Source organism: Pipra filicauda, unplaced genomic scaffold, assembly GCF_003945595.2.
Source record: "Pipra filicauda isolate LSUMZ 115617 unplaced genomic scaffold, ASM394559v2 scaffold12_size5214236_pilon, whole genome shotgun sequence".
Lineage (NCBI taxonomy): Eukaryota > Metazoa > Chordata > Aves > Passeriformes > Pipridae > Pipra > Pipra filicauda.
The window spans coordinates 2,817,753-2,843,801 of record NW_024103763.1 but is presented as its reverse complement, the minus strand read 5'-3'; the positions used below and the strand labels follow the sequence as shown (position 1 = coordinate 2,843,801).

Genomic DNA, 26,049 nt, shown 5'->3' with positions numbered 1-26,049 from the left:
GAACCACAGAGCAATTAATGACTATGAAATACAGTGCTCAGTCCCACAAGAACTGGTGGATGTAAGCAGTTGTATCCTCCTAGTTATTCCGTGAACTACTGAAAGGAGGTTTCAAAGTACATATGATCTTTCCTTCTGCAGGGAAAAATACTGGTGATATCTCACAGCAAGCTAACTCAAATCCTTCCAGGATTTTAGTTTAACCTTAGCATTATACACTTTTACACAACATCAGTAACAAATCAGTTTTTGTTTTTTAATTAACCATCATTAATTGTGACAATTCGTTCATGAAAACTGATCAACTCAAATTCACAACCATAGGCCTTCCAGTGCTCTCAGTTTGAAGGGACAGATCCCTCAAAGAAAGGTAAATACAGTAAGACACCACAGACCATTACTAATCAACTGAAGGTTGCAAAATTAATAAGGTGTGTGGGAAGAGAAGAAAAAAACTTAGCTTATATCCTTCTGTACACGCACAACACCACCTTTCAGGTAATTCCACTCAGAAGAACCTAATTTCATGAAACAAATTATATAGCAACTATTCGACTAAGTTTCAGAATTAGACTCCTCTAAACAAAAGGGAAGCATTAAAAAATTTACTGAAAGCTACATTGAGACACATGTGCACCTTTTTGGTCGGTGAATTTTAGATATTTTTTATTCAAGATAGTTAACATGAGAGTTCTGAATTACAGACATTTTTCCATCTATATTTCTGCAATTCAATCTTGGAAGGAGGTCATTTTAGAAGGAAGAACAAATTACATTTTGTCTTTGTACTTGACAGTACAATAAAATTAAGACATAGGACATCTGAGAAGCATAAAGAAAACATGAAGATCTGAATTTTATCTTCTTCTACCTATAATTATTAGGTACTCATTGGGCCAGTGACTCAGCAGTGGCTGATGACAGTGTATGAACCATGTCTCTGAAGTGCCATGGCCATGTGATGCAGACAAGGTGACAGCAATGTGAGGTAGGACAGGCAGTCTGCTCACCTGCTGGCAAGGCCCTGGGGGCAGCACGATAAGGAAGCTTGGGGCGAGGGAACAAAAACAAAAACAAAACAATCAAGCAATTAAAAAGCTGATAAACACAGGTGGCAAAAGGAATGCTGAATGTCAGGATGATCTTGGCTCCAAGTACAAAGAGAATCATTTCCACCCAAAAGGATAAAAAAGATTTTCATTTGATTTGTTATCAGTTATTAAGTAAACACTGACAGACAAATCACGCTGCCCAAACACACCAAAGCATGTTTAAAAGGGAAACTAAGGCTTAGCTAAGCTGGCTATCCTGAACCAGCCAAAATAATGGGAATAACTTGCAACCAAGAAAGTTACGAAAGAAGTTTCTGTTTTAAAGACGTTTTCTGTTGGAAAGGTGTTTTTAATCAAGGCTTTTGACAATATTGGCTTATGGCTTCTGGGAAGGTGAATGCAAGTTCTCTGGAAGAACGAGTACTGAATCAATCTTTCAAAAGGTGCAGTGAGTCCTCGTGAAGTGGGAAACAGACAAATCGAGGTTTTGTGAAGCAGTAAATACATAGACCTTGCACAGTTCTTGAATTACTTGTGACGCATTTATTTCCCTCAATATTCCCAGTCAAAAAAAAATTTCAATAAAAGCAGAAGTCATTACCTCCTTCTGTAAAGATGACAGGTTTGCCTTGTTCCTTTTCACTGGCAAGGAGGTACCAATGTTATTTTTAAAAACGTATGCTTTACTTGTTTCTTGCCTTTCATTCCTCACCATCCCCCATCACAACCTTTAGCGCTAAGTATCCATTACTGAAGAAGTCTGAAGTCAAAACTAATAACTCATCCTATTACAGGATGGTAGTTTACTTGCACTTTTGTCTTTTCCAAGGGTAACTAAACAACTAGAATGTATATATATATGCAATAATATATTTCATATGGCTGTAACGAAGCCAAAAAATGAGGATTACGAGACTCACATACACTCATCTCTTTCCAACTCTGAAGAGAACAACATGTTCCCTGATCATAAACCTAAACTGCTCTAATGTACTCTGTCCTATTATAATTTTACCAACAGTGCCAGTGAAATTCTAGTAGAGTAAATAATTAAGTGACAGCAAGAAATGGTGGATCCTTTAAGGACTGTCTTCACCATCAGCTTCCCCAATGGTTCCCATAAGATTTTAGGAGGAAATTGTAGCACTTACAGACACAGAACACAAAGATACCTAATTACTCAAACATTATTTCTAATAGCAAATAATGCAAATAGTTTGTCATTTCAGTTGATACTGGAACGACACTTTATAAAAACATGAAAGCTGTTAAATGGTCTATACATGATACCTCACAAAAAAAACAGCACTCCTATACATAGAAGTAAAACCCAAATACAACAGAGAAAATCCAAATAAATTAAAAATCAACATCTCTAAACAACCCCCACATACACACATATATTTACTATCAATAAATTATAGTGTTTAATCAGAAGTAAACAGTACCATTAAGTCATGACAGCAGCAGTTAGAGCAACTAGTCTTGCAATCCCTGATAGCTTTCTTTTTTTCTACATGTCCCTCTTGTTCCCATCTTCATTCTTACTTACTGTTACTGTTACTTAAAATTTAAGTAATACAAACTGAAAGAAAATCAGTAGATGAAGTCTGGATCATTGTAATGGAGAAAATGGACTATTTGGCAGACTAAACTTGAAGTACAACCCTTCACAATTACGATTATTAAATGCTGCAGCTACACCACAGGCATTCAGAATACTCCTTCTCTTACTTTTTTGCAAACAAATATTAAAACCATCAGAATCAGATAACGTTTCCTAAAGTTGAGGGAATCCACCTCAGGGCCTTGTAATTAAATTGCAAAAAAGGTGGAAATATCGACAAGTATTCACACGTTATCTTCAAATAGCAGTGGGACTGAACTGCAATTCAATTTTCTAGGGGCTTGTGTTTTAAGAATTTTAATGATTTTTTTGGTCCTGCCAGGAAAAATCAGATACACAGCTGTACTCTCTTTAAATCCCAAACTGTAGAAGTATATTTTTCAAGATATATATTTGCAAGATATATTTAGCAAATGCTGCTAAGCACCTCTACAGATTTTACCTACAGAGAAGAGTTTCTCACAGCAGCCTCCTCCAACAGTAAAACAATTGCCAGAACAAGTGTGAAAATGAATCAGACCAAAATACATGGATTACTAACATACCCACCCACACACAATCTACAGAGAAAATAAAAACATCCGGAGTTTGTAAAGTTGCCAGAGGGGGAAAAAAAAGAAAAAACTGATTTCAGGGAAGAGAAAGTATAAGTTCAGGACACCTTCTCTGCCTCCCAACCTTTTAGGGCTAGGCTGGAGAAACGCCATCAACCATCTAATCCTATCAATTCTATAAATCCTTATGGAAGCTACCTTAAGAGGCTATTGCCATAACCACATTGAATTCTCTATATAACGCAGACTTCAAATAATAATAGCATATAACTAAGTTCTGAAGAAACTGAAGCTACTTTAAAGAATTATGATATTATATCTCCAAAGAAGTTATCTTTGAAAAGATAACTTCTAGATAGCACATTCAGTCCATGTTTCAGTCTCTGATTAGATTCTCCTCATGGCTTGGAGTTTCAGAAAGAGGAAAACAGAAAAGTGTTTAGTTTCTTTTTAGTCCAAATTTGTTGTGTTTTGCGGGTATTTTTTGTAATTTACAATTTAAACAACAGCATATTTTAAACAGGAATACTCTATTGAGGTTTTCTTAAGAATACAAAAGACAAACCTGAACAAGAAGAGGAAATAATTGAGTTTCCTTTGTATATTAACTTATACTACCTACACTAAACTCTATCGGTAAAACAATATTATGTGTATTTAAATAAGAATGTTTTTAAACATCAGCAATTACAATGCATAAAGAATGAAAAGCAACGCATTTTGTTTGCAAAATCATAAATTTCATAGAATTATAGAATGGTTAGGGGAGGGGACCTTAAAGACCATTTCCCTCAAATTCCCCTGCCATGGGAGAAGTTGGATCCATGGCTGGATTTCCATCAGTTCTATCAATATACAATTACAAGTAAGCCAATGTCTTTTCAGAAGGTTACTTTTTGAAATACAATGTACTAGTCACTAAAAACTAATAAAAACCTTAATACTGAAGCTTCACATTACTGTGTGTTCACTACATGACTGCTGCGCGTATTTAAAACCCTCTCACTTTCACATACTTCATAAAGTGTTCACAGGCTGGTTCCCACAAAATATCCAACAGCTGACAGCCCCAAACAACAACAATTTTTCCTGTCTGTTCCACACCCCCACACTCCCCCGAGGAAATCCCCCTCTCAAAGCCTGCCATGAAAACATATCCAACAAACTGATCACCACCAGCCAGCCAGCTCCACGCTTGCCCCCACGATAAACATACGGGATCCATTCTGCTGACTGCAATGAGCATGGCACCCTTCCCATCCAGCTGGGAGTATCACCAGTGACCTGTCCCAGGGAATGGGAAAGAGCCTCTCTCACTGCCTGGGAGTCTCAAATCACTTCCAGGCCAAACACCCAGGGGCAGCTGCCTCACTGGGAGCTCAACCATCTCCTCTGAATCCAGACGAACAGGTTGAGGTGTGACATCATTTGTAATCATGCCTTGGGCATCCAGGAGAGCCCAGAGTGCTCAATTCCCTTGTAAGAGCGAACACAGCCAAGTCAGAGACTACTGACTGGTACAAGACCATCTTGCGGATCTGTGTCTTTGAGGAGATGGGCTGGGAGAGGGAAAAAGATTTTGTTTTATTAGTTTTACTTTCACTGCAGTACGAGCAACAATAATACAAAATAACACACCCATGATGTTATGTTTCTCCCCACAAAATCTTAATTGCTGTTGACAGAAACAAAAGCTCAAAGAGGCAACATTTTCACATGATGGAACCAATCTGAGTTTCTTTCACTAATTATATTCTCTTACATTTCACTGTAAGGATAACAAGTTTAATGGCCATACCCAGAACTTGGAATAAGAAACTAGTAGTCCTGGCTTTTATTCCCAAGACAACCTAACAGTTAGGATGCTACAATCTAAAACATTTCCTTAAAACGAATACATAGACAGTATTCTAGTAAGATTTCACACATACACCACACACACACACAAGAAGTTCAGTAACTGAATTGCAAATTCCTGGTAAGTATGCATAAAAAAGAACAAAATCAAACCAAAAAGCCCAACATAACCATTCACTGAATCATAAAGCAAGTTATCTTTTCAGGTATGGACAGAAATAACACTGCTTTCCCCAGTCTACATACAACCTCAGCGCCTCCACTGATGTCATAACTTTCACAGAATCACAAAATATTGTGAGTTGGAAGGGACCCACAAGGACCATTGAGTCCAACTCTTAAGTGAATCGAACTGCGACAAGCGGCTACTTGGGCAAAGCTGACGCAGACATCACTCAGTTAACAGTATTCCGAGTACTGAGGGGAGCAGTGAAGGCAATACGAACCTACAGCCCCAAAGCAAAAGCAGGAAGTCACAGAGGTGTCAGAGAGTGCAAAAGTTACTGGCTAAGCAGGAGGGAAGTTGGTTGCTTCTCTGACCTGACAGGTACCAAACAGCAGCTGAAGGGCAGGGAAGCAGAAAGCACTGCAGGAACCAAAGTGTTCTGGGATATGGGGAATATTCTCTTTTCCCTCCCAGGAGCCACACTATGGCTGCAAAGGGCCCCTGCATGTGCACGGGACCAGTCTTATGACAGGTTTTATGAAAGCACTAACAGGGATGGATAGGGATGTGTAACAAGCATGGGGGTCTCAGCAAGGAATCACTCACAGTTCCCTGCAACTTCTGGATGGTTGTGGAAATTAAAATCAAACAAACAAAACATAGAGAAGAAAATTAAATGAGAAGTAACAGATAAGGACCTCCACCATGTACTTATGATTCAGCATCAACATCCCTGACATCCTACAACTAACATGCACTATTTAAAGATTGTATTCTGCTTGCATAACAAGAAATCCAGGTTGCTGTTCTGACCCGAGCCAGCAGTACAGCTACACAAACTCCCTGTCCTGTTTCGTTGATTCTAAAACACAAGCTATACACCAGAATTGCAAAAACAACTACCACTAAACTTCTTACTTAAAATAAATTTACCCCCAGTTCTGCTAACAATATTGGCAAGCTCTCTGGAGTACAGACAAGCTTTAAGGTTGTCACATGCAGAAATTCAGTTTACCAGTATAACACTATTCAATCCCACATAGAATTCGCTTTGAAAATTAAAGCCAGCAAGCATGGCTCTGCACCAGTTTCCTGCTTTCTGCATCTTCATTTGCTATCAGCAAAATCTGTCTCAGACACTGTCACACTTACAAACACAGTTTTGCAGTGCAGAGTATGGATTTCAAGTTAAAGTTTTCAAAACAGAAAGATATTGAAAACCAACTTTATACCGTGTAAATGAACAACACTGCAATCACCTGCTACCTCCTCTTTTACAGCTGCTTAACTGAGAAGTAAAACAGACAGCCAGGAACAATACATAATTCTCCACTCATACTTCTATTTCTCTACCTGAAAAATTGAAAGAAAACAGAAAAAGACAACAACCAGATACACCTTCATACATTTCTTACGTATTCAGCACCAGTAACTCTAATAAAAGTAGGTATCTTCAAAGATGGACAAAGGTAAGTCAGATCTTAAAGAGAGACCAAAGATTTTTTCTCATATTTAGATGAACTTCTTCCACAAAATCTTCCAAGTGACCATAGCCCCAGACTACTCAGCAATGAAAACAGAAAATAAATTTCAAATACCTTTTCTGTTACCCCTTGCATACTGAATTGCAGAGCATAAGAAGGGTATGAATCTCTTTTTCTCGTGTCTGTATAGAAAAAATTCAGAGCAGTTGTTTTGCAGATTCAAGAACAGGAAGCACCTCTGATACAACTTCATAGTGAAAGTCCCTTGAAAAAAAAATTACTGCACATGTACTGCATACATATCATTGCTACCTCCCCTTTCCTTTTCTTTCTCACATCTGTCTTCAGACAACTCCACTTCAGTGTTCTCCTAATTTGCATTTATTCCAAGAAATTTAAAACCACTTTTTCTACAGGCAACTCCAAAAGTCTTTTCCACATTCATGACCTACTACTCCCTTGAAAAATATGGGGGGTTTTATTTGCTTAAGTAACACTTTACATTTTTGTCTTTTCATAAACATTTCAATATACTGCATTTCCCTAATTTTTTTCATTTCTGATTTCTGTATCTTTTCTTCCAAACTGCACCTCCATAATCTGTGCACAAATGCTAACAGAGACCATTCAGGACTCCTTACCATGTTAATCCCATGGTTTCATTTCAGCCAAACACTCAATTTTTGCAAACCCCAACAGTTTATTTGGAATGTCATCATGAACTTATTCAAAAGGAAATAAAATCACAGGAAGGAAAAGTGCTCTTCCATAAGAAATTATTCCCAGCACTTGAAGGTAGAATGCAAAGTACCTCAAGAATTTCATGAATAGTTTTTACCTTCGAGTAACTTTCTCAACTACTCTTAGAACCAACTCTGACAAGCAATGGGAATTTGGAGTTGCATTCAAGTCCACCACTCATCTGTAGCACCCCTTTTTGCCTGCCTCTTAATTACCTTGTTGACACACACGTTGGCAATGGGGCATGAACTGGTTGCTGGTGAGCTCCACTCTGCATACACTGGGTCAAAAATTTTCCAAAAACAAAAGAGAAAGTTCACAATTACTTATAATCTTACCGGGCAGAATGATCACACTCAACCAGCTTTCTAATGGGACGGCTGTTTTGTTTGACTATTGCTCTCCAGATACAAGGAGATTTACACAGGAAAAACTGAAGAAACATAAAGCTTTTCACTCAAGAGATTCATAAACTAACTACACTTTTGGTAAATTTTTATCTTCCACTCCATGTTACCTAATTTAGAGAGGAAATGCTCAACTATGAAAAACGTATTTGACTTTAAATTCTTTCTCAGTCTCAGCTTGAACACGATGTGGTTTTTAGCTTTTTAGAAGACAGTCTTGGATGCTGACTAAAAAAAAAAAAAAAGAAAAAGGAGGGAAGGAAGGAAAGAGCAGGGAGTAATATTTTATGAGAATGGGTGCAGAGCTAGGAGTTGGAATCGGTGATCCTTGTGGGTCCCTTCCAATTCAGTGTATTTTGTGATTTTGTGAAAATCTAAACCATTTACTGTTGTTTTAGAACTTTCTATTGAGAAAAAGCTATTTATATTTTAATTATGTGACAGGATGCCACAGTTTGAAGTCATTTTAGAAATAAGAGGCCTTAAAAATGAGGTACTAAGGGGGAGAACTTGCAAATATTCATATTTAGATTATTATATTTCCATAACAGAAATTCAGAGGCCACATGTGTTTAGAACACTAAATCCAGCACCTCCTAAAATCAGCAGCAGATTCAGCCAGGAGAAAGCTTAGAGGAAGCCTACATTTGTCCCACAGAACTTCACAGTTCATCAGAGTTCAAGCAGAAAAATATTACCAACACATAAGGAGAACCAAAATAGTTTCTTCCCCCTACCCCAAAGTGTGGATTTTCAGAGATTAACAAGAAACAGGGTATCCATTTTCCTCCTCCACTCCCTTTCATCTCACTGAGGCTGTTATTTCCTCCTAATCTTTACGGCCTGACAGACACAGAGCTGTTCGTTCTTCTTGGCAATGACAGGAGCAAGGATTAGGATGTGAGTATGTTTGTCCCCACAGAAACACCTGAGGCTCCTGTGTCCACCCCCACACCCCCCGCTATGGGCTGGCTACGTTTACCACCAGACCACCTTCCCAAATTACCTCGACATATGCAGTGCTATTGAAGCAAAATGAAATTACTTCATTATGTGCATATGTCTAAAGACACAACAGGCTTACACAGTTAGAAGAAGAAAAAGAAAAAAGAAAAAGACACTTATACCCTTAGAAAAGGGAAAGTACCAAAGATCCTCTGAAGCTGTTGTAAAAGATTAACATAAAATCTATTTATGTAATTTATTGTAGTTCTGGCTCTCTTTTTCATAATGGAGAGCCAAGTTTATAGAGTTTTATAGGAACTAACAGCCTAGGTCTGCAATGACAAATCAAGGAGGCCCAGAGGTACTAATAGCTGGCCTCTTATGTGCAAACATATGTGTGCACACAGATGCCAGTAAAAAAAAAAAAAAAAAAAAAAAGAGATGTTTCTAAAACTCTGAATGGCTTTCCTAAAACCAGAATTACTGGAAGCTATATGGAACATTACACAAAATACAAAGTAATGATTTTTTGAAAAGTTTTTTATAGGCAACTGTATGGAAAAATCCACTTTAATTATTCTCAACTAGTTTAGCCACGAATAAATATTCACAAAAAAAGCTTCTATAAAACCTAAGAAAGCGTTCCAAAAAAGCAGAAGCAGTTACAGAGAAGAGAAAATATTTCAAATGAGTGACATGTAAGTTGTTCTAGAATAACCACTTTGTTCTCACTAAGTCAAACATAATCACTGAACAGCAAAGAAATGTAGGGGTAGTTTCTTTTATTTTCAGCATATCAAAACTACATTGTGTTTGCAAAGAAAGTAATCTTTTCTCTGTAGCATTGCCTCAATAGAACATTGTAATGTATCTATGCAATGTATTGTATATATGCAATATATGTGTATATGCAATCTATTATGGTTTTGGCTATAAGAAATATCATGATATAAAGGCGGATATTTACCCTGAACAGCACAGTACGTAAAACTTATACACACAACACAAGAACAGTTCCACTTTGTACTCACTCTTACAAAGTTGTCAGGGAACAAACCTCTTCTGCCTTTGAGCTGTCCTTCCCACCAGCCTCCATCATCTTTCTTGATGTTGGTGATTATGTCACCTACAGTGATTGTCAGCTCATCATCATGTTGAGCTTTGTAGTCAAACTCCACTATCGCCTCCACTAAAAGAGAAACACACATGTGCATAATTATTAACTACATTTCAGTTTTCATGCCTTTGAAAGGCATAAGAAAATATCAATGCAATTATATATTCTCAGTGAATTATACATTCAGCTTAACCAAGAGAGCACATCAAATAGCCAACATGTCATGGTAACATTCTGTGGGTAACTGCTGCAAGAGAGGCCAAAGTGAAAAAATACAGGAATGCCTATCATGGTAAGGCAACAAATAGCATGCATTTTTCTTTACTGTTTAGAGGAAATCAATTTGTGATGCTTCAGCAGTATTTATTCTGGCAGCATTACAAAGTTTATTTTTATTTCTTGGACAAATTTTAGCTTTTGTTCACGGGATTTCTAAAGTATTTTATTTCTGGAAAGGTTCTCAAATTCATAAGTATTTGAAGCCACTGCAACTACTTTGCTAAATGCATCACTATCAACCCAAAGAAAATTTAAAAGGAATTTTTTGCATCATGCTGAGTTTCACTGTTGTTTATATAGAAATGCAAAGCTTTGCTTCATGAACATGCTCCCACAGGGTTTCACCAAAGGGAGCAAAATTTACTTTCACTTGTGATTATGTATCAGAGGATCAAGATGAAATAATCCTACTGCTCTGAATGTCTGTTATCAGATTTGCATTATAACCTTGCTACCATTATATGGTGTATCTCTGTCTTTTCCCAAGAGGTCTCCCCATCCCTGGAAACCTACAGAGAATTAAAGAAGTCATAAAGACAGAAAAATTCCTTCAGATAATCAAAGATAATAGACCTGGGGTGTTCAAATATGGTTTGAAGTGGCCATAGTTGTATTTCGTGGTTCACCATATATCTACTAGGAGGAGCCAGACTGGCAAGGTCTAGGACAGCCATATCTGTAAAACCTTAGTCCTGTTTACTTCAGTGGAAAACCTTGCCCCAGGATGTTCCACCAAACATTTAGCACTTCAACCATCGAAACAGCAAAATGAGAACTAGTAACAGGCATCTGCTTTCTGCAAGCTCTAGCCTGCAAACAGGCAATACCAGCTCACAAAGCAAAGCCAACCATTACACCACAGACAGCAAAAAGGTTCTGCCTAAATAAAAAGCCCTGCATACTAAATTGAATTAAGCTGACAGGAAAGCAGAGTTACTTCTTTCCACCCCCAAAATGTCACACAGTCACAATGCTGAACATCTCTGTCCCTCCTCCAGAGCCTGCAAGTCAGAGCTAAAACAGTGTTCTGACTTTTGGATACATACCAGGCAAAAGTTTATGGCTTATAATATTCAACTACTGCTTCTTCTGTGAAGTCTAAAACCATTATAAAACCAGTTCACAAGAGGCCTGCTAAACTACATAATGAACAGCAATAGAGGAAGAGTGGCACCACACATTACAAGCTGACATGCAAACAGAACATGAAAAATTCATCACCGAAATTTAACTGAAAAATCAGAGTCAGTCAGGCCCGGAGGGACCTCAGGTCTCTAGTTAGGTTCAAAGCAGGACCAGTTCTGAGGTCAAACCAGCTTACTCAGGGCTTTGTCCACATCGGTCTTGAAAATCTCCAAGGACAGAGGTAGGTAAGGCACATAGGGGAATCTGCTCCATTGTTTGACTGGGAAAAAAGTTTTCTCTCTATGGAGAGAATGGTTCCGCTGGAACCATTCTTGTACCAGTTTTCATCCGTTGGTCTTGTTGCCCCACCATGCACTGCTGTGCACTCACTCCATCTACTTCTAGGCACTGTCAGGGTGCTATTCGGACCTCTCGTTTTCTCTTCTCCAAGATAGACACCTGGAGTTCCTCTAGCCTCAGGTCCCTCTGCTCTTTAGCACATGAACTGTTCCACCAATTTGGTATCAACCACAGACTTGGGGAGAATGCACTCCTTCTCCAACCATTGATAAAGATGTTAAACACAGCAAGTCCCAGGACAGCCCCTGGTGGTACTTCATCTTCATTTATTATCAGCTTGCAAGTAGAGTACAAACCACTAACCACTACCTAAATCACACAATGTAAGCCTGAGATCAGCTCAGCTGGTTACAGCATGGTGCTAATAACACCAAGGTTATGGGTTTGATCCCTGTACGGGCCATTCACTTTAGACCTGGACTTGATGATCCTTGTGGGTCCCTTTCAACTCAGAATATTCTGCGAAACATCTGAGGTTGGAAGGCACCTCTGTAGACCAAACCACCTTATTCAAAGCAGAGACAGCTAAAGCACAGATTGCTCAGGGCCTTATGCAGCCAGATTTTGAGCATCTCAAAGGAAGGAAATTCCAGTGTTCAATCACCCTTAAGATTAAAAATGCTTTCAGACACATCAATAAAATCACCCTGAGCCTTCTCTTCTCCAGGCTGAACAGTCCCATCTCTCTCACACTCTCCTCAGATGTCACATGCTTGTCCAATCCCTCAACCACCTTCACAGCTCTTCACAGGACTCACTCCACTATCTCCATCTCTCTCTTGTACTGGAGGACCCACAATTGGACACAGCACTCCACATGTGCCTCACCTCCTCACAACACTCAGCCTAATGCAGCCCAGGCAGTGAGGACCTGCCCTTGCCATGAGCACCAGGTCTTGGTTCATCATCTACTTATTGTCCACCAGGATCCCAGGGTCCTTCTCCACAAAGCTGCTTTCCAGACACTCAGACACAGCCTGTACTGCTGCCTGGGATCATTCCTCTCCAGCTGCAGGACTTACCGCTGCCTCTGCTCATGAGGATCCTGGCAGCCCATCTCTCCAGCCTGTTCAGGCCTCTAAGAATGGCAGCACAATCCTCTGGGGAGTCAAACACTTCCCACTTTTGCATTACCTGCCAACTTGCTCAGAGTCCTCTCTGCCCTGTCATCCAGGTCATTCCTGAAGACTGAGAAGCAGCAGCCCCATTGTCCCCTCCCTGTGGAACACTGCCAGTGCTGCTGATCACAGTCAGTTTTCAGTCCACCTCACTGTCCACTTACCTGGTCTGTACCTCATCAGTCTGTTAAGATATGAGAGGCAGTGTCAAATACTTTGCTGAAGTCAAAGTAAACAGTGAGTCAGTGATTTCACCGTAGAAAAGTAACAGATTGTTCAGACATGACTTCCCTTTCATAAACCTATGCTGACTACTGCCAACCAGTTTCTTGTCCTTCATATGTTTGGAAATGGCTTCCAGGATTATTTTCTTCATCATCTGTCAGTGGCTCACATGTGGCTGACCAGTCTGTAGTTCTCGACAAAAAAAAAAAAAGAGACCTCTTGTTCTCCCTGAAGACAGGAGGTACATTTGCTTTCTTCAAGTCTTAAGGAACCTCTCCTAATCAGAGTGACTTTTCTAGTCACTATCAAGAGGGGCCTCCCACTATGAGTTAGCTCCCTCAGCACGTACCACACCAGGGCCACGGCCTTGCACATGACCAGTTCGTTTAAATATTACCTAACCTGATTCTCTTCCACTGAGGGAAGGTTTACCTTGCCCTGGACATTCCCACTGGTTTTAGAGCTTTGAATGGGCTCTTGCCTCTTCAAGTCCAGGGTTGAAATCCTGCTTTCTGCCTTTTCCCTCCTCCTTTCTGGATCCTGAACTTTTATCATCTCGTAGTCAGTGGAGCCAGGGCTGCTCTCAGCCTTCAGATCAACAAACAGTTCTTCTGCAAGTATGAAATCGAGCAGACAACACACTCCAGAAACCTCCTGTATTACTCACACCCAACCCAGTCCATAAACAAACTTCTCTATCTCTCCAGTAGGTATCAGGGTGATTAAAATCCTCTATGAGGGCCAGGTCCTGCCAATATGAGCCAGATTCCAGTTGTCTGAAGAAGGTCTCATCATAACCCTGCAACTGCATGAAGACATGTAATTCCTCTTCTTTGCATCCCATGCTATATGAATGAGAACAGACTTTTCAGAGAGGCAACCAGCCATGCTGACCTCCCAGAAAAGAGTAGCAGGTAATTCTGAAGGGCACTTCCTTGTCTATACAGATATGCTTGAAAAGGGCCCCCTTCAGTCCTAACTTTTTTGATTAGAAGGTCCCCGCTGTTTGTACCCCCCCACATTTTGTTTGCCAACCTGGTCCACCAATTGCTCATAAGATAGTTAGCAAAGATACTTTTGCCCTAGTCAGGCGGATCCCATCTTTTCCAAGCCAGAGTCTTACAATCATAAAAGTAGAATTCTGTTGTTGACACCAACTATGCAATGAGCTGTTACCCACAGGATCTGTCCACTCATGCTCACACCTTTCACTCTCACCCAAAGCATCAAGGAGAAATCCACCCAGGCTCCCACACCCTTGGTTGTCACCCCAGAGCCATACAGTCACAACTGATACTTTCCAGATCACTACAGGCAGTATCACTGAAGCCTACATGGGAGAGCAGCACGGAATAGTAATCTGAAGGCCAGACAAGCCTTGGCAGTCTTGCCACAGTGTTCCAGATCCAAGCTCCTGGCAAGCAACAAGCCTCTCTAGATGACAGGTCAGGTCAGCAGATGGGAGTCTCCACTCCCCACAGCAGGGAATTTTCCTACTATTATCCCTTGCCACTCTTTCTCCTGGTGCTCCTTCATGGCTCGGATTAACCAGACTGGTAAGGCACTGTACAATAACTGAAAATAGCATAAATGGAGACACTTCTGTCTTCAAATGTTGGTGGCATTATTAAAGATGGAGCAAGACCCTCATCACCTATAAAAGCACTAAATTTGTTCCCTACTTGCAGATCATGAGGTGGAGCAGGAGCCTTCCTCCTGGTGTCAGAAGTTATAAACTTCAGGCTTTCAGACTTGCCATTCTGGGAGTCTCCAGACACAGCCCAAGAGGCACAGACTCCATCTGCACTTCCTTCAGGAAAGCTGGAGGTTTGGTCTCTTGAAGCCTCAGGGACTTGAAGATCTAGAAAGCCCAACACTCTGAACTCAGCCAACCAACAGATTTTTAAACCTCCTTAGCTGTCCTGCAGCATCTTGCCACAACTACTGCATCATTCCTTACCACCTCTGGCAGAGTCTCTGGACCCCTTCTGTGCCAACTGCTACACAAACTAGAAAATCTGTTGAACTTAAACTGACCATTCCAGTTAGAGAAAGTTTAAAAAAAAAAAAAGGAAACACATTTCTAATATATGAATGAGAGTCTCTAAAAACAGCAACAATATTACCCATATAATTATAAATATATATATATTTACATATGCACACATACAAACACTTTTGCCCAGAGCAACCAGTGAATTTGGTTCAGAATTTGTATTTACACAATAGCTCTCTAAAGATTACTGGATCCAAGTAGTGGCACCAAGGTATATATGCATCAATGAAAATTTTTATCTCCACAGAACACAACAGCACTGTGGCTCAGAAAAGGCAAAATTCAGACTATTTAGAGGGGTATTTCCAATTTGGTTGAATCCCAGGAAATATCTTTTGAAAGCAAGGCCCTGTATCTTCATTTTTAAGCAGCCTAGGATGCACTTGCTCTCAGGACTCAAAACTTTTTGTATGTGCTAAGTCATTTCTCCTTCCTACTTAGGAAGCTTTTAAATCCTACTCTGATTTTGCTATGAATGCAATTCCATACTGCTTTGAGTTCTAAGCAACCAGGAGGCAGTTAGAGAGCTGGAAGGGGGACATGGCAATGGAGCAGGGATTCAGGTTGGCTCCAACTACCAGTTCCTCAAACACTCCTCAACATTCAGACTGCCACAAGACATAATGAAGGAAGACAAACAACTTTTCCCACCCTTTAAGTCCCATGATTTAAAAGAGCTCTAGAATCTGTTGCTGTGCTTGCAGTTTTCCCTTAAGAAGGCTGTAAAAATGACATGTTTACTGACAGTTTTGTTTTCTTATTAATTAAGTTCTCTCTCTTATGTTGAGAGACCGAAAGGTAGGATGGGGCTGTTGACCTAACTGTACAGCTGTTTGGGTAGGCTGGAGGCACTGGAATTAACTCCTGAAGTTTGTCTGCCTTGCATTAATTCACATACCCACAGCTGCAGCTGTTCAATCACTTTTGTTTTACTGGAAGTTTGTTTAAACAAACAAAAAAACCTCCTTTACTGTGCAGGCTTTTCTCTGTCTATAAAAGTTTCCAATTATTAAAAAACACATATAAATATTTTTAAAAGCTGTCTCCTCTCAGAGAATTTGATTACCGTAATATAAGTGTGTGTAAGATGTCAGAGACACATGAATCACCAAAACAGGACCACACAATCAAGATGTTTATAAACTCTTCAAAGGAAACCAAGAGCACAGTTTGGAAAGAGGAATAAGAGCACACCTAACAAATGTGTAGATTGTGACAAACTGATGGGAAGGTACTTCTGAGATCACTCAAAATTGTCATTTATCATACTACTGAAATTTAGAGACCATATGACAGCCTAAAAGTGCTTTATAATTTATAGGTCCATGCAGTTGCAGTTTTTAAAACAACCTCATTTTCCAAAGCATGCTAAACCACACAACCTTCTCAAAGTGTGTTTTGAAAAATTCGTTTTGCCAGTTAACTTTAGTCTTCTTTGTTTCTTTTGAGGTGAAATTTTGTCTTCATGGAAGCTGGAGAAAACACTGATCCAGGTATGTTAAGAAAAAAGCAAACCAGAGGTTGTGTTTCACATCTGTAAGTACAACAGACCACATTTCTGAAGTGCTGTGCTAGATTTCTCCTCAAGAGCTGGACTAAAACAGTGTCCCAGTTTGCCCAGTGATTCATGATGTGAGAAAACACTCCATGGACAGTGAGCTCAAACTAATTTTATTTGTTACCCAACAAAGGCTGGTCTTAGGCCTAGATCTGCCAAGGTAAACAGATTGTTACATTAACAGCCAAAACTCAAATCCCTTTTAAGCCAAGAGCAAAATAAAATGTCAGAGTTGGGACAGAAAGATCTGGCTTTGCTGTATTGAGAATTTTTCTTCAAAATATTGTACCTCATGACGTCTGTATGTCTAACCTGCCCCAGCTTGCAAACTCTAACTATCAGATTTTCTGCTGGAAGAAGGCATTTTTTACGTTAGGAATGAAATCCAATATCAAAAGCTATTCAAGTTATTTTGATCTACAAAGGGAACATTCATTCTCATGCCAACACAATCCGCTATTCCTAGCCTTATATTACCATCAATCCAAATTGTAACATAAAAACTCACGGAACAGAATCAAAGCTAGTTATTAACAACCCTGCTGGAGACTGGCACAGTGCAACTCATTACTGCAATGTCAGGGAATAAGATTTTTTTAATTTAATGCTTACTGGTTTGGATTTAAAATATACAATTTGAAATGTTAATGCTATGAACCAGGCATTGAAATGTAACCTGTCAGCTATATTTAAAAAAGAGTATCTGGAAAAAAACTGTTGATTAAAAGTTTAACTAGTCCTACCTTTCATTCCCCGAGTTAGTGTCACATATACATATGAAATTATTTTGTTGATAATTACAAATATTTCTTTTACTGTTTAGTTTGTTTCCTTGCCACCTTTTAAATTACAAGTAGAATCTAATCTCTTAAACTGACCTAGTCAGAATTTCTTTAATAATGCCACAAACATTTGAAGACAGAAGTGTCTCTGTTTATGCTATTTTCAATTATTATAGAGTGCCTTTCCAAGCAAGAAATAATAAAGAAAAAAAACAGAGATTTGCTACTGCGCAACAAAAGCCATGTTATTAAATCAGTTTCTTGTGACATCTGAAGTGTGTAGGCACAGTGGAAATGTTATTAATGTCTTTGGCACTATTCCACCCAAGTAACAACATCCATAGGGCAGCTCCACCTTCTGCAGCAGGCTGGTTTCACACCCAAATGTAGACATTAAAGATTGTGAATACAGTTAAACATGGCAGTCAAAGAGTTAAGAGCTTATCTACTTCTCTAAATTTTACGTTTTCACTTTTGTTAGTCACTCCACTTCATATGAATGCTAAACACACTTGTTGCATTAGCTTACCCAAAAAAACCCAAATGGAAACTAGACAGACTACCTTCAAGTATTCTACATTCAAGCTTTAAGTTAAAGTTTCAAATTACATTTTCTCAGAAGAGAGTGCATCAGAGCTTTTATCTGTTGCATAAAGACAATGTTTCATAACGGGTTACAAATCTGCCCATCAATTTCCATCTGCCTCAAAACCTGACAGACAAGGTCTTCTTCAAATGAACTGTTCTGTTTGAGACACCTGGGTACAAGCTGGTGAATGCACTACTCTTTCAGAGTTTATGGGCATACTTAAAAAAAATAAAATCACTATTTTTTACTGTATGACAGGTTGCAAAAAAACTCTTAGTAAAACGTTAGGAGCCACTAGGAGAGAAAAACATCAGTACCTTTTATTAGACCAAACCACAAAGCATAACTGATGACTTACAATCAGACATCAAACTTAAAAAAAAAACCCAAACTACTTCACATTCAATAGTGCTGGTTTCCTAAACTAGACCTAGAGGGCCAGAAGGTCTGAAGATCACAAATGACCTACAAGGCCACTGTTTTCTGCACTCCAAGAACACTGAACAGCAGGCCAATTGCATGTGGGATGCTGTAGTACAAATACAGTTGAGAGAAGGAAGATAGATTCATATAACGTCTGATGGGGGCTCTTCTACCAGAGAACAAAATAATCTCTAGTTTATAAAGACTCAACTCTCTCAGTGTCATTATACTTTATAATACCAGATGAAGGAGCCACTGAATAGCCTTTGGAGTCATCACTCTACCAAAATGGAAATGCCCATTACCATGTATACCTCTGAAACGCACATAAAACACAATTAAATAACAATATATCACTAACTTCACATCTTAAAAGTAGATTGCAACTGGGATATTTAAGAAAGCTTGAGCTCCTAGTTTTGTAACGTGTCTGTGGCAGAAAAATTAACTTACACATTTTCTATCTACTTGATTGTAAGCAAGTATTGAAGAAATGTAATTTCCTTGAAAAATTAACTCAAATTTTTTCTCAATTTTTAGCATTTTTCTTTTGCAACACTACCAGGAATAATACTCCGTGCTAAAAGTATTTGCAAGGATTCTGCTTCATGAAAAAGAAAAGCTCGAGGGGAAGATAAAAACATCAGAAGGAAAATCTGTACTCTTCAACCTTCAAGATGTTAAACCCATGCTACATGATAAACAGCAACTCCTCTGCTAAGACAACAGCTTTCAGTTTACATTACATTTTCCTACTTCCCCTTTGAAAACAATGTGGGGGAGCTAAAGGTCATAGTCCTAGAATAGGACCTTCACTGAATCACTCCGTCTAAGAGCAGAGCAGTCGCAGAAGGGGCCACCTAAGTCACATCACCCAGGGACCTTTCTATGTTCTAGTCCCAGCCCTCTGCCACAGGCCGCACTCGCTGGAAGCATCACAGGCAGCCACAGAGCACTCAGGACACATGGGAAGCATTTGAGGGGAAGAGCTGTTGTGTGCAATTCATAGGTACAGACACACGCAGGCACAGAAACAGAGGAGCTGTACAGAGCACCCCAACCAAAACCGGATTTGGAGGGTAGAGTGAACACTTGGCCAAGGGCTGTTGTGACTCTTCTCTGGGCAGCAGCAGAGCTGAAGCCACTCCAGCTGACATAACGCCCGAGCTGTTCTTCAGGAAAAGAGGAGAGCTAGTTTTCTGTTTTTCAAAGAGGTATGCTTGGTTCCAGCTTTTAAAACACATAAACACCCAGTTATTCTTGTGGAATTCACCCAGTATGATAAGTAATACTTTATATTCCAACTAAGGCATTTGGTATGACCACAATCCATCCAAAAATCTTGCATTTACAGTCAGGTAAAGATCAACAGTAAATCAGTGTGTTTGTATTTTTGTATATACGTGGGACCTTTCCATATAAAATTTGCACCTTATAGCAATTCTGTGGGAAACAACTTCAGGGAGGTATTTCTAATAAATATTATAAATTTGTTAAGCTTTTCTTAGGGCTATCATAGTAGTTGCCTCTCACTGAATTTATCGTGTCACACTCATATCTCTGATACAAACTTTTTAAGCAGTATGCCAAAGCACATCTGATCACCAAAGACGTTCACATACGTGCAACGATGGAGTAAGCAAGGAAAAAAAAGATAATTGTGGTAGTTCAAGATGGCAGCAGTTACATCTGTATTTCCCCTTAAATATCACTTTGCATCCAACAATACCTGTTAGATTTTATTGGGATGAGTCTCCTTAACCCTTCTGAAAGACTGAGATTGCATAGACAATCTTTGGCACTCATGTGGCTGTCAGTCAGAGAAGCACTTGTATTCCATGAATTAATTGATCTTTTCCTACAGGGCAAAGCGGTCCTTCTGTCTCAAAAACCAAAATGAATCATAATGTTGATACTGAAAGAGATTAATTTTATTGTAATTCATTGGTTCTATTAACCAGAGTGCCTCTCAACTACAGCATACAGCATGCACAAACAGACGTACTTTAGACTCACATTGTCAAGCTTGTAGACAATGTGCACTGTTAACCTGTAACTGAAGTAATACAGTGCTTCTCAGAGGCAAAATTGTCCTGAGAGCTGGTGCACCTTTAGCACTGTTCTTCCCCTCAGATACTAATGTACACAAGAAGCCATCCAGAAGACATGGAAGACATTAGGTTCAGAGGAAAATACTTGTCATCTTCTTAACACGAGTTCCTGACTCCTCTAATACCCATAAAAATAATTCAAAGTTCTGAAGAGTATAAATTATTATACCCATTGCTGAGATAAACAGAAAAGGTGAAGAGTACCGTAACTTAAGCTAAACAAAGACAAATAATTCCATATGACAAACTATATATTCATAAAAACTTGTTAGTAATGCTACCCTTGCAGTTTTTAAATCTCACTCTCAGGCAACTGAGAAGCTAGGAAGGATATTAGTTACTTCTTCAGAACCTTTTCAGTGACATGATGTACCATCATTTAACCTCCCAGAAGATGAGCAGAGGTTGTGGTCAACAATTTGTTCACATTGTTCATATTGAGTACTGCATAGCATTTGTTAAAATTCCAAGCTTCTAAAACAGCAACATCCACCTAGTCTCATTAAAATCAGACTAGAAGCATGAATGTAATTACGACTATGATCTCAGAGGAGCTTGGAGGATTTCACTAGATGCCTAAGCTGTTACTATCACCACACATCTTTGCCAAAAGTAGCAACCCTTTTGCACAGGAGGAGGATGGGGAGGATACAACATACTCCTCTGCATCTTAGCCACATTTTCTTGAAGTGCTTATAAAAATGGTGTTACATTAAGTAACCATACTGAAAAGTGGTGCACAGATACATCCTGTTGTGGTATTCCTGCTTTTGGAAGCGGCAATTTCTGCAAGAAGAGATTGCTGGCAGCAGTAGCCTGATACAGCCAAAATCCTTGGACTGTGCTACAGCCCTTAGCTGTGAAATGCCAGCTGTAGACAAACACGGCGTCTTACAAAAATTTTCAAGTTACGTTGTTTTCCCTCAGTTTCATGGAATTCTATCATTTTTAAGACAGCAGCCGCAAAATATTTACCCCAGCAGTAACTCTTCTAATTCCACCTGTCAAATGTTATGACTACAAACCAGTCGTGTTTTAACTGATGCATTATAAACTGTCACAAAGAGATGCATTGTACAGCAGTGAGAAGCTGGACTGGATGTAGAAGAGAAATAATCAGCTCTGTTTTCCTTTAATGGTGCTTTTCAAAATCCTATGTGTCAGTTTTAGGCCTGGGCAAGTAGGCACTTCCATCAACATTTTTTATTTTAATTTTTTCTTCGAGAAATTCTCTTGATTTTGATCAAGGCAAAGCCTTTCAGAAAGCAAAGGTTATGCTGCAAGTAGAAGACACAGCTCCTAAAAGAGGTATCTTCTAGTAGCAGGTTAAAGGTCTCAAGAAGTCTCCTCCACCTGCAAAAACACTCTTATACTTCCAAGAGATCTCCTTTAACTCATATGACCAGAATGAACTTCCAAAAACAGGGCATTACATAGATCTCCACCTTAGAAGAACAATCCTGAAAGCAAAAACTGATGCAAGCCAAACAAGTACATTTGAAAGCTTGTCACTGACTCTCATTGCGAGCAGGAACAGCTTGTGACCTGATAACAACATTGTTCCAATAGGGAATTCGAGCCACTCTGCGCTGGTTGAATGGGAATGCTCAGCCGAGCTGTGCATAGTGTGAAAGCACAAACAACAGTCAGCATTCAGACAGAAGAACCCTTTGCTGCATTGAGGATGTGGGGAAAAGGGGGAGAAAGTAGCAGGATGGAGCTTTGTGGAACCCAAGCAAACAGAGGCAATAAACCCTATTGTTTTATCAGTAATTATTCTTCTGACAACCTCCTCCTCCCACCCACACCCAGGAACCAACACTGGTACTGTCTGGAACAGGACAAAGTGTGTGGCCAAGGAAGTAACAATAAGACAGATTCTCCTCAGGACAGAGGGGTCGATGCTGGCACAGAATCTTCCTATGGCACCCAGGAAGCAGTGTGCAGGTTAAACCACACAACCAAGAGAACTAGAGAGGACAGAAATAAGGCTGTCCCTAAATGTTATCTACCTTGAGCACTTCTTCCAAGGCTAAGGAGAAAGCTCTACTTTTCCCTCATCTAAGAAGAGGGTTGCTGGACTCCATCCCTCTAAAGAACATTGTAAGGACCTTCCCTGGTTTCCAGTGTTTCAAGATCTTGGAGCTAAGGAAATCGGAAGCCAAAACTAATCCTAGATTTCAGAGGGTCTGGAGAGGCAAGGAGCATTTCTTACATTTAATTTCTCTGCCTACAAGAGAAATTACATCAGCTCCTTGATTTTGGTTCTTGAGAGAGACACTGACAGACTTGAACAGACAGGAACTGCAATTCTACTTAAAATAGCAACATCCTGCTTTTAAGTTCTCCAAATTAAAAAAACATTGGAACTTCAGCATTTGGCTTTGCCAACTTCCACAACCTGTTTTACTTCACATACCAAAGGCACCAGTCTTCCATCAAAAAATATCAAAAACGTGGCTGGCAAAACAAAATATGCAACACACACCTCAGCATTTATGCTGGTACCTTCCAAGGTACCAATTCTGACTCTGAAAGAACTCCACACGTTAAAGCCATAGTCTTTCAAAGACAGCCAGTCCTTCTCCTTCCTGACATCATACTAATGGAAATTCAGTCAAAGGTTTCTTCTTTCCCTAATTCTGAATAAAACTCCTAAAGGATCATCCACAGGGCTATATTCCACACCAGATTGCCTTCAGAATTCTGAACATCTTTGCATCTTAATATAGAGAATTCTGAGACTGTGTAAGGGAAGTACATAGGAAAGCTTTCTAAAAAGAGCAGCAGTGCATTTGAAAGAAAGGTGAAAGAGAAGGAAAGATGAATTTGAAGGAAGGGCATGTGAACAGATGAGATGACAGAATGACAGAGCATCCGGTACCTGAACAAACCAAAAAAAAAAAAAAAAAAGGCTGAAGAGCTTCTTTCCTGAGAAACAGAGGAGAAACGCGATGCAGATTTATCTAAAGAAGAAAAAGAAAAAAAAAACCAACACCACAACACATGAATCCAAACCAACAAACCCCCTCAATTTTCAAAAGGAAAGAAGCATACATGTACTTCACTACGTGACAGGAAAAGGTGCAACTGCTTTCTGACAGAATGAGGTGAAGGAATGAGAAACACACAGTAATAAACAAAACTATTTTCTCCACAACAGTGAACAAACTATCAAATACATTGCAGAGGAATTACATATGAATAGATCTCTCTTGACTCTGGAACCAGTGAAGATCACTTTGAATTGTCAGAATGTAGTAGTTCAGCATGAACTAGATGGCATCTTAATCTTCCACGAACCACAGTCAGATAATTGAGATGTCAGCTAATCAAAAGCACTATTTATAGGTGCTTCACACACAGAAATTGTAGTCTTTAAAGTAAGTAGCACAGTTAATGCAAATCCAAGTGAGCAACTCTGAAAGGCAGTATGAGCTGACAGAACAAGACCACTCAAACTGACCTCAGTGGTCAAAGTAGAACTGACAAGTGTATTTCAACTGTTTTCAAATGCAGCTAAATAAAGGTATTTGATGAATGAAACAATCAGCAGATACAAGGAACTTTTATATTAAGTTTCAAAGAAAATAAAGATCTTTCCAATTTTAGAAGAGATTACTGGATGGAGGAGGAATGAGCCGCTGTCCAGGAGGATGAACATTAAAAACTACTGTAACCAAAGACAACAGCAACAGTAGCAGGAAGATTTCTCTCCCAGGTAAAAGATTGTTTCTTGCAACAGAAAAAGGTAATCTTACTTGTACAAATTAGCTGCCTCTCAAAGGTACATCTCTTTTCATCACACACTCAGTCAAGCAAGGAAGAAGTCATAGAAGGATTCTGCTTATTAAGACCTTCCATCCATAAAACAGCAGTTAATCAGACTGGATTAACTATACTCACAAATCCCCTGATTAAACATGTTAACTCTATGAAATTGGAGAAGTCTTATACAGATAGCAAAACTTGGCCTACTGTATCTACAAGACTTACAGACTGCTACAAAAAGAAAGAAGCAAATGAGAAGTTGGTCAAATGTATATATAAACTAACTAGCTAAAATCCAACAAAATCCAGAAAGTATTTAGTTTTATGTCACCTGAAAAGTTAACTGTGTCATTCAAGTTGCTAGCAAAAATAGCTACAAAGAACACATTCCCAATATTAGGAGTACAGCAACTAATAATGAATCAAGATTAAAAATAATCTAATATCATACTGAGATTAACGACAGGACTAGTTACATGATCAGCTCAATGCAGCACATGGCTTAGAATCTTAAAATGAGATGAAACTTAAATGTTACCATTTTCATTAAACAAAAATGCAACAAGAGCGCAGAAGTGTATCAAAATTCAAATCTACTGGTTGAAGAGGGTTTAAACCGTTTTACTTCACCATCTATATCTTAGTCTGAACCAAACCTAGATGTCAAGATTGCACAGTGATTAACCTTTTCCTTCCCACGGGCAATCTAAAAATAAAGATATATAAAAAGTAAATCTTGTAAGCTACCAAGCCAATGTTCTCCACAACTGCTGGCAGCCTGATGTTTCTGTGAATGAAAACTGAAATCAAATAATAAGGCATGGCTCATGCCATTAAGGAAGAAAATCTTTAATATCATGAGGATTCACAAATTTGTAGACATATCTGTGTACTCTTCCGAAACTAGAATTTATTTTCCATTATATCAGCAAGTGAAGTTACAAGCATTTCTTGCTACCAGGCCTGCCTTCACATGGTGCAATTTTCTTTTCCCAGTTAGTAGGACCATACCCTTCCTGGAAGTATTTCTGCTCACTCTCAGATGTTCAGGAATACCCATTGTCACAAACTGCTTGATCATGCACCCAAGGCAAGGCTTCTCAAGCTCAGCCTTTACTGAAAGGATTTCACTCTCTGCACTCACTTCTCCTTCCCTTCCCCTGTCTTCGCCCAGTCATTTAGAAGATGAGGGGAGCAAAGTCAGGTTCTTCCAGGGTTTGGATTTTTTTTGGTAGGAGTTGTTTGAGGGATTTTGGCTACTTATGTAGGTTTTAGAGTTTCTTTAAATTTGATAGTTAAAGCAGGAAAGCTGGATATCTGCATTCAGCAAACACCTCAGTTCTCCAATCTCAATGAAATGTAGTAGAATCATGAAATGTAATAACAGATTACTTCACAAGAAAATAAGATGGTCTTGTCTAGACTGGAAGGTTTTGATAGGATATTTTTCCATAAAGCTGCTAATGACAATAAAGACACATTCCCTAAGACACAGCTGATGGAAAAAAAAAATCTTGGTTATCAATCTTCATACATAAAACATTCAAATATTATTTATAAATAACCATCATCACTCTTCCAAAGCCATTAATCCTCACATTTGGAACCATAAGGCCAAAGCTAAAACACTTCTTTGGTCCAAATTTAACAGCAAAAAGTTTTTCACACCTTGCCATAGCGAAACCCCAAAATAAAGGCATCT

At 39.1% G+C, this 26,049-nt stretch overlaps 1 protein-coding gene across 3 annotated transcripts in view; it reads right to left on the bottom strand.

Moving 5' to 3' along the window:
• The window catches only part of SH3KBP1 (SH3 domain containing kinase binding protein 1), a 214,933-nt gene that overhangs the window by 181,346 nt on the left and 7,538 nt on the right, over positions 1–26,049 (bottom strand). For 2 of the 3 annotated variants that reach the window (XM_027738275.2, XM_027738277.2), the window contains exon 2: positions 9,865–10,022. In XM_027738275.2, the coding sequence (XP_027594076.1) occupies positions 9,865–10,022 (158 nt within the window). Of the gene's footprint in view, positions 1–9,864; positions 10,023–26,049 lie in introns of those variants that run through there. The other variant, XM_027738279.2, reaches the window with a different exon arrangement.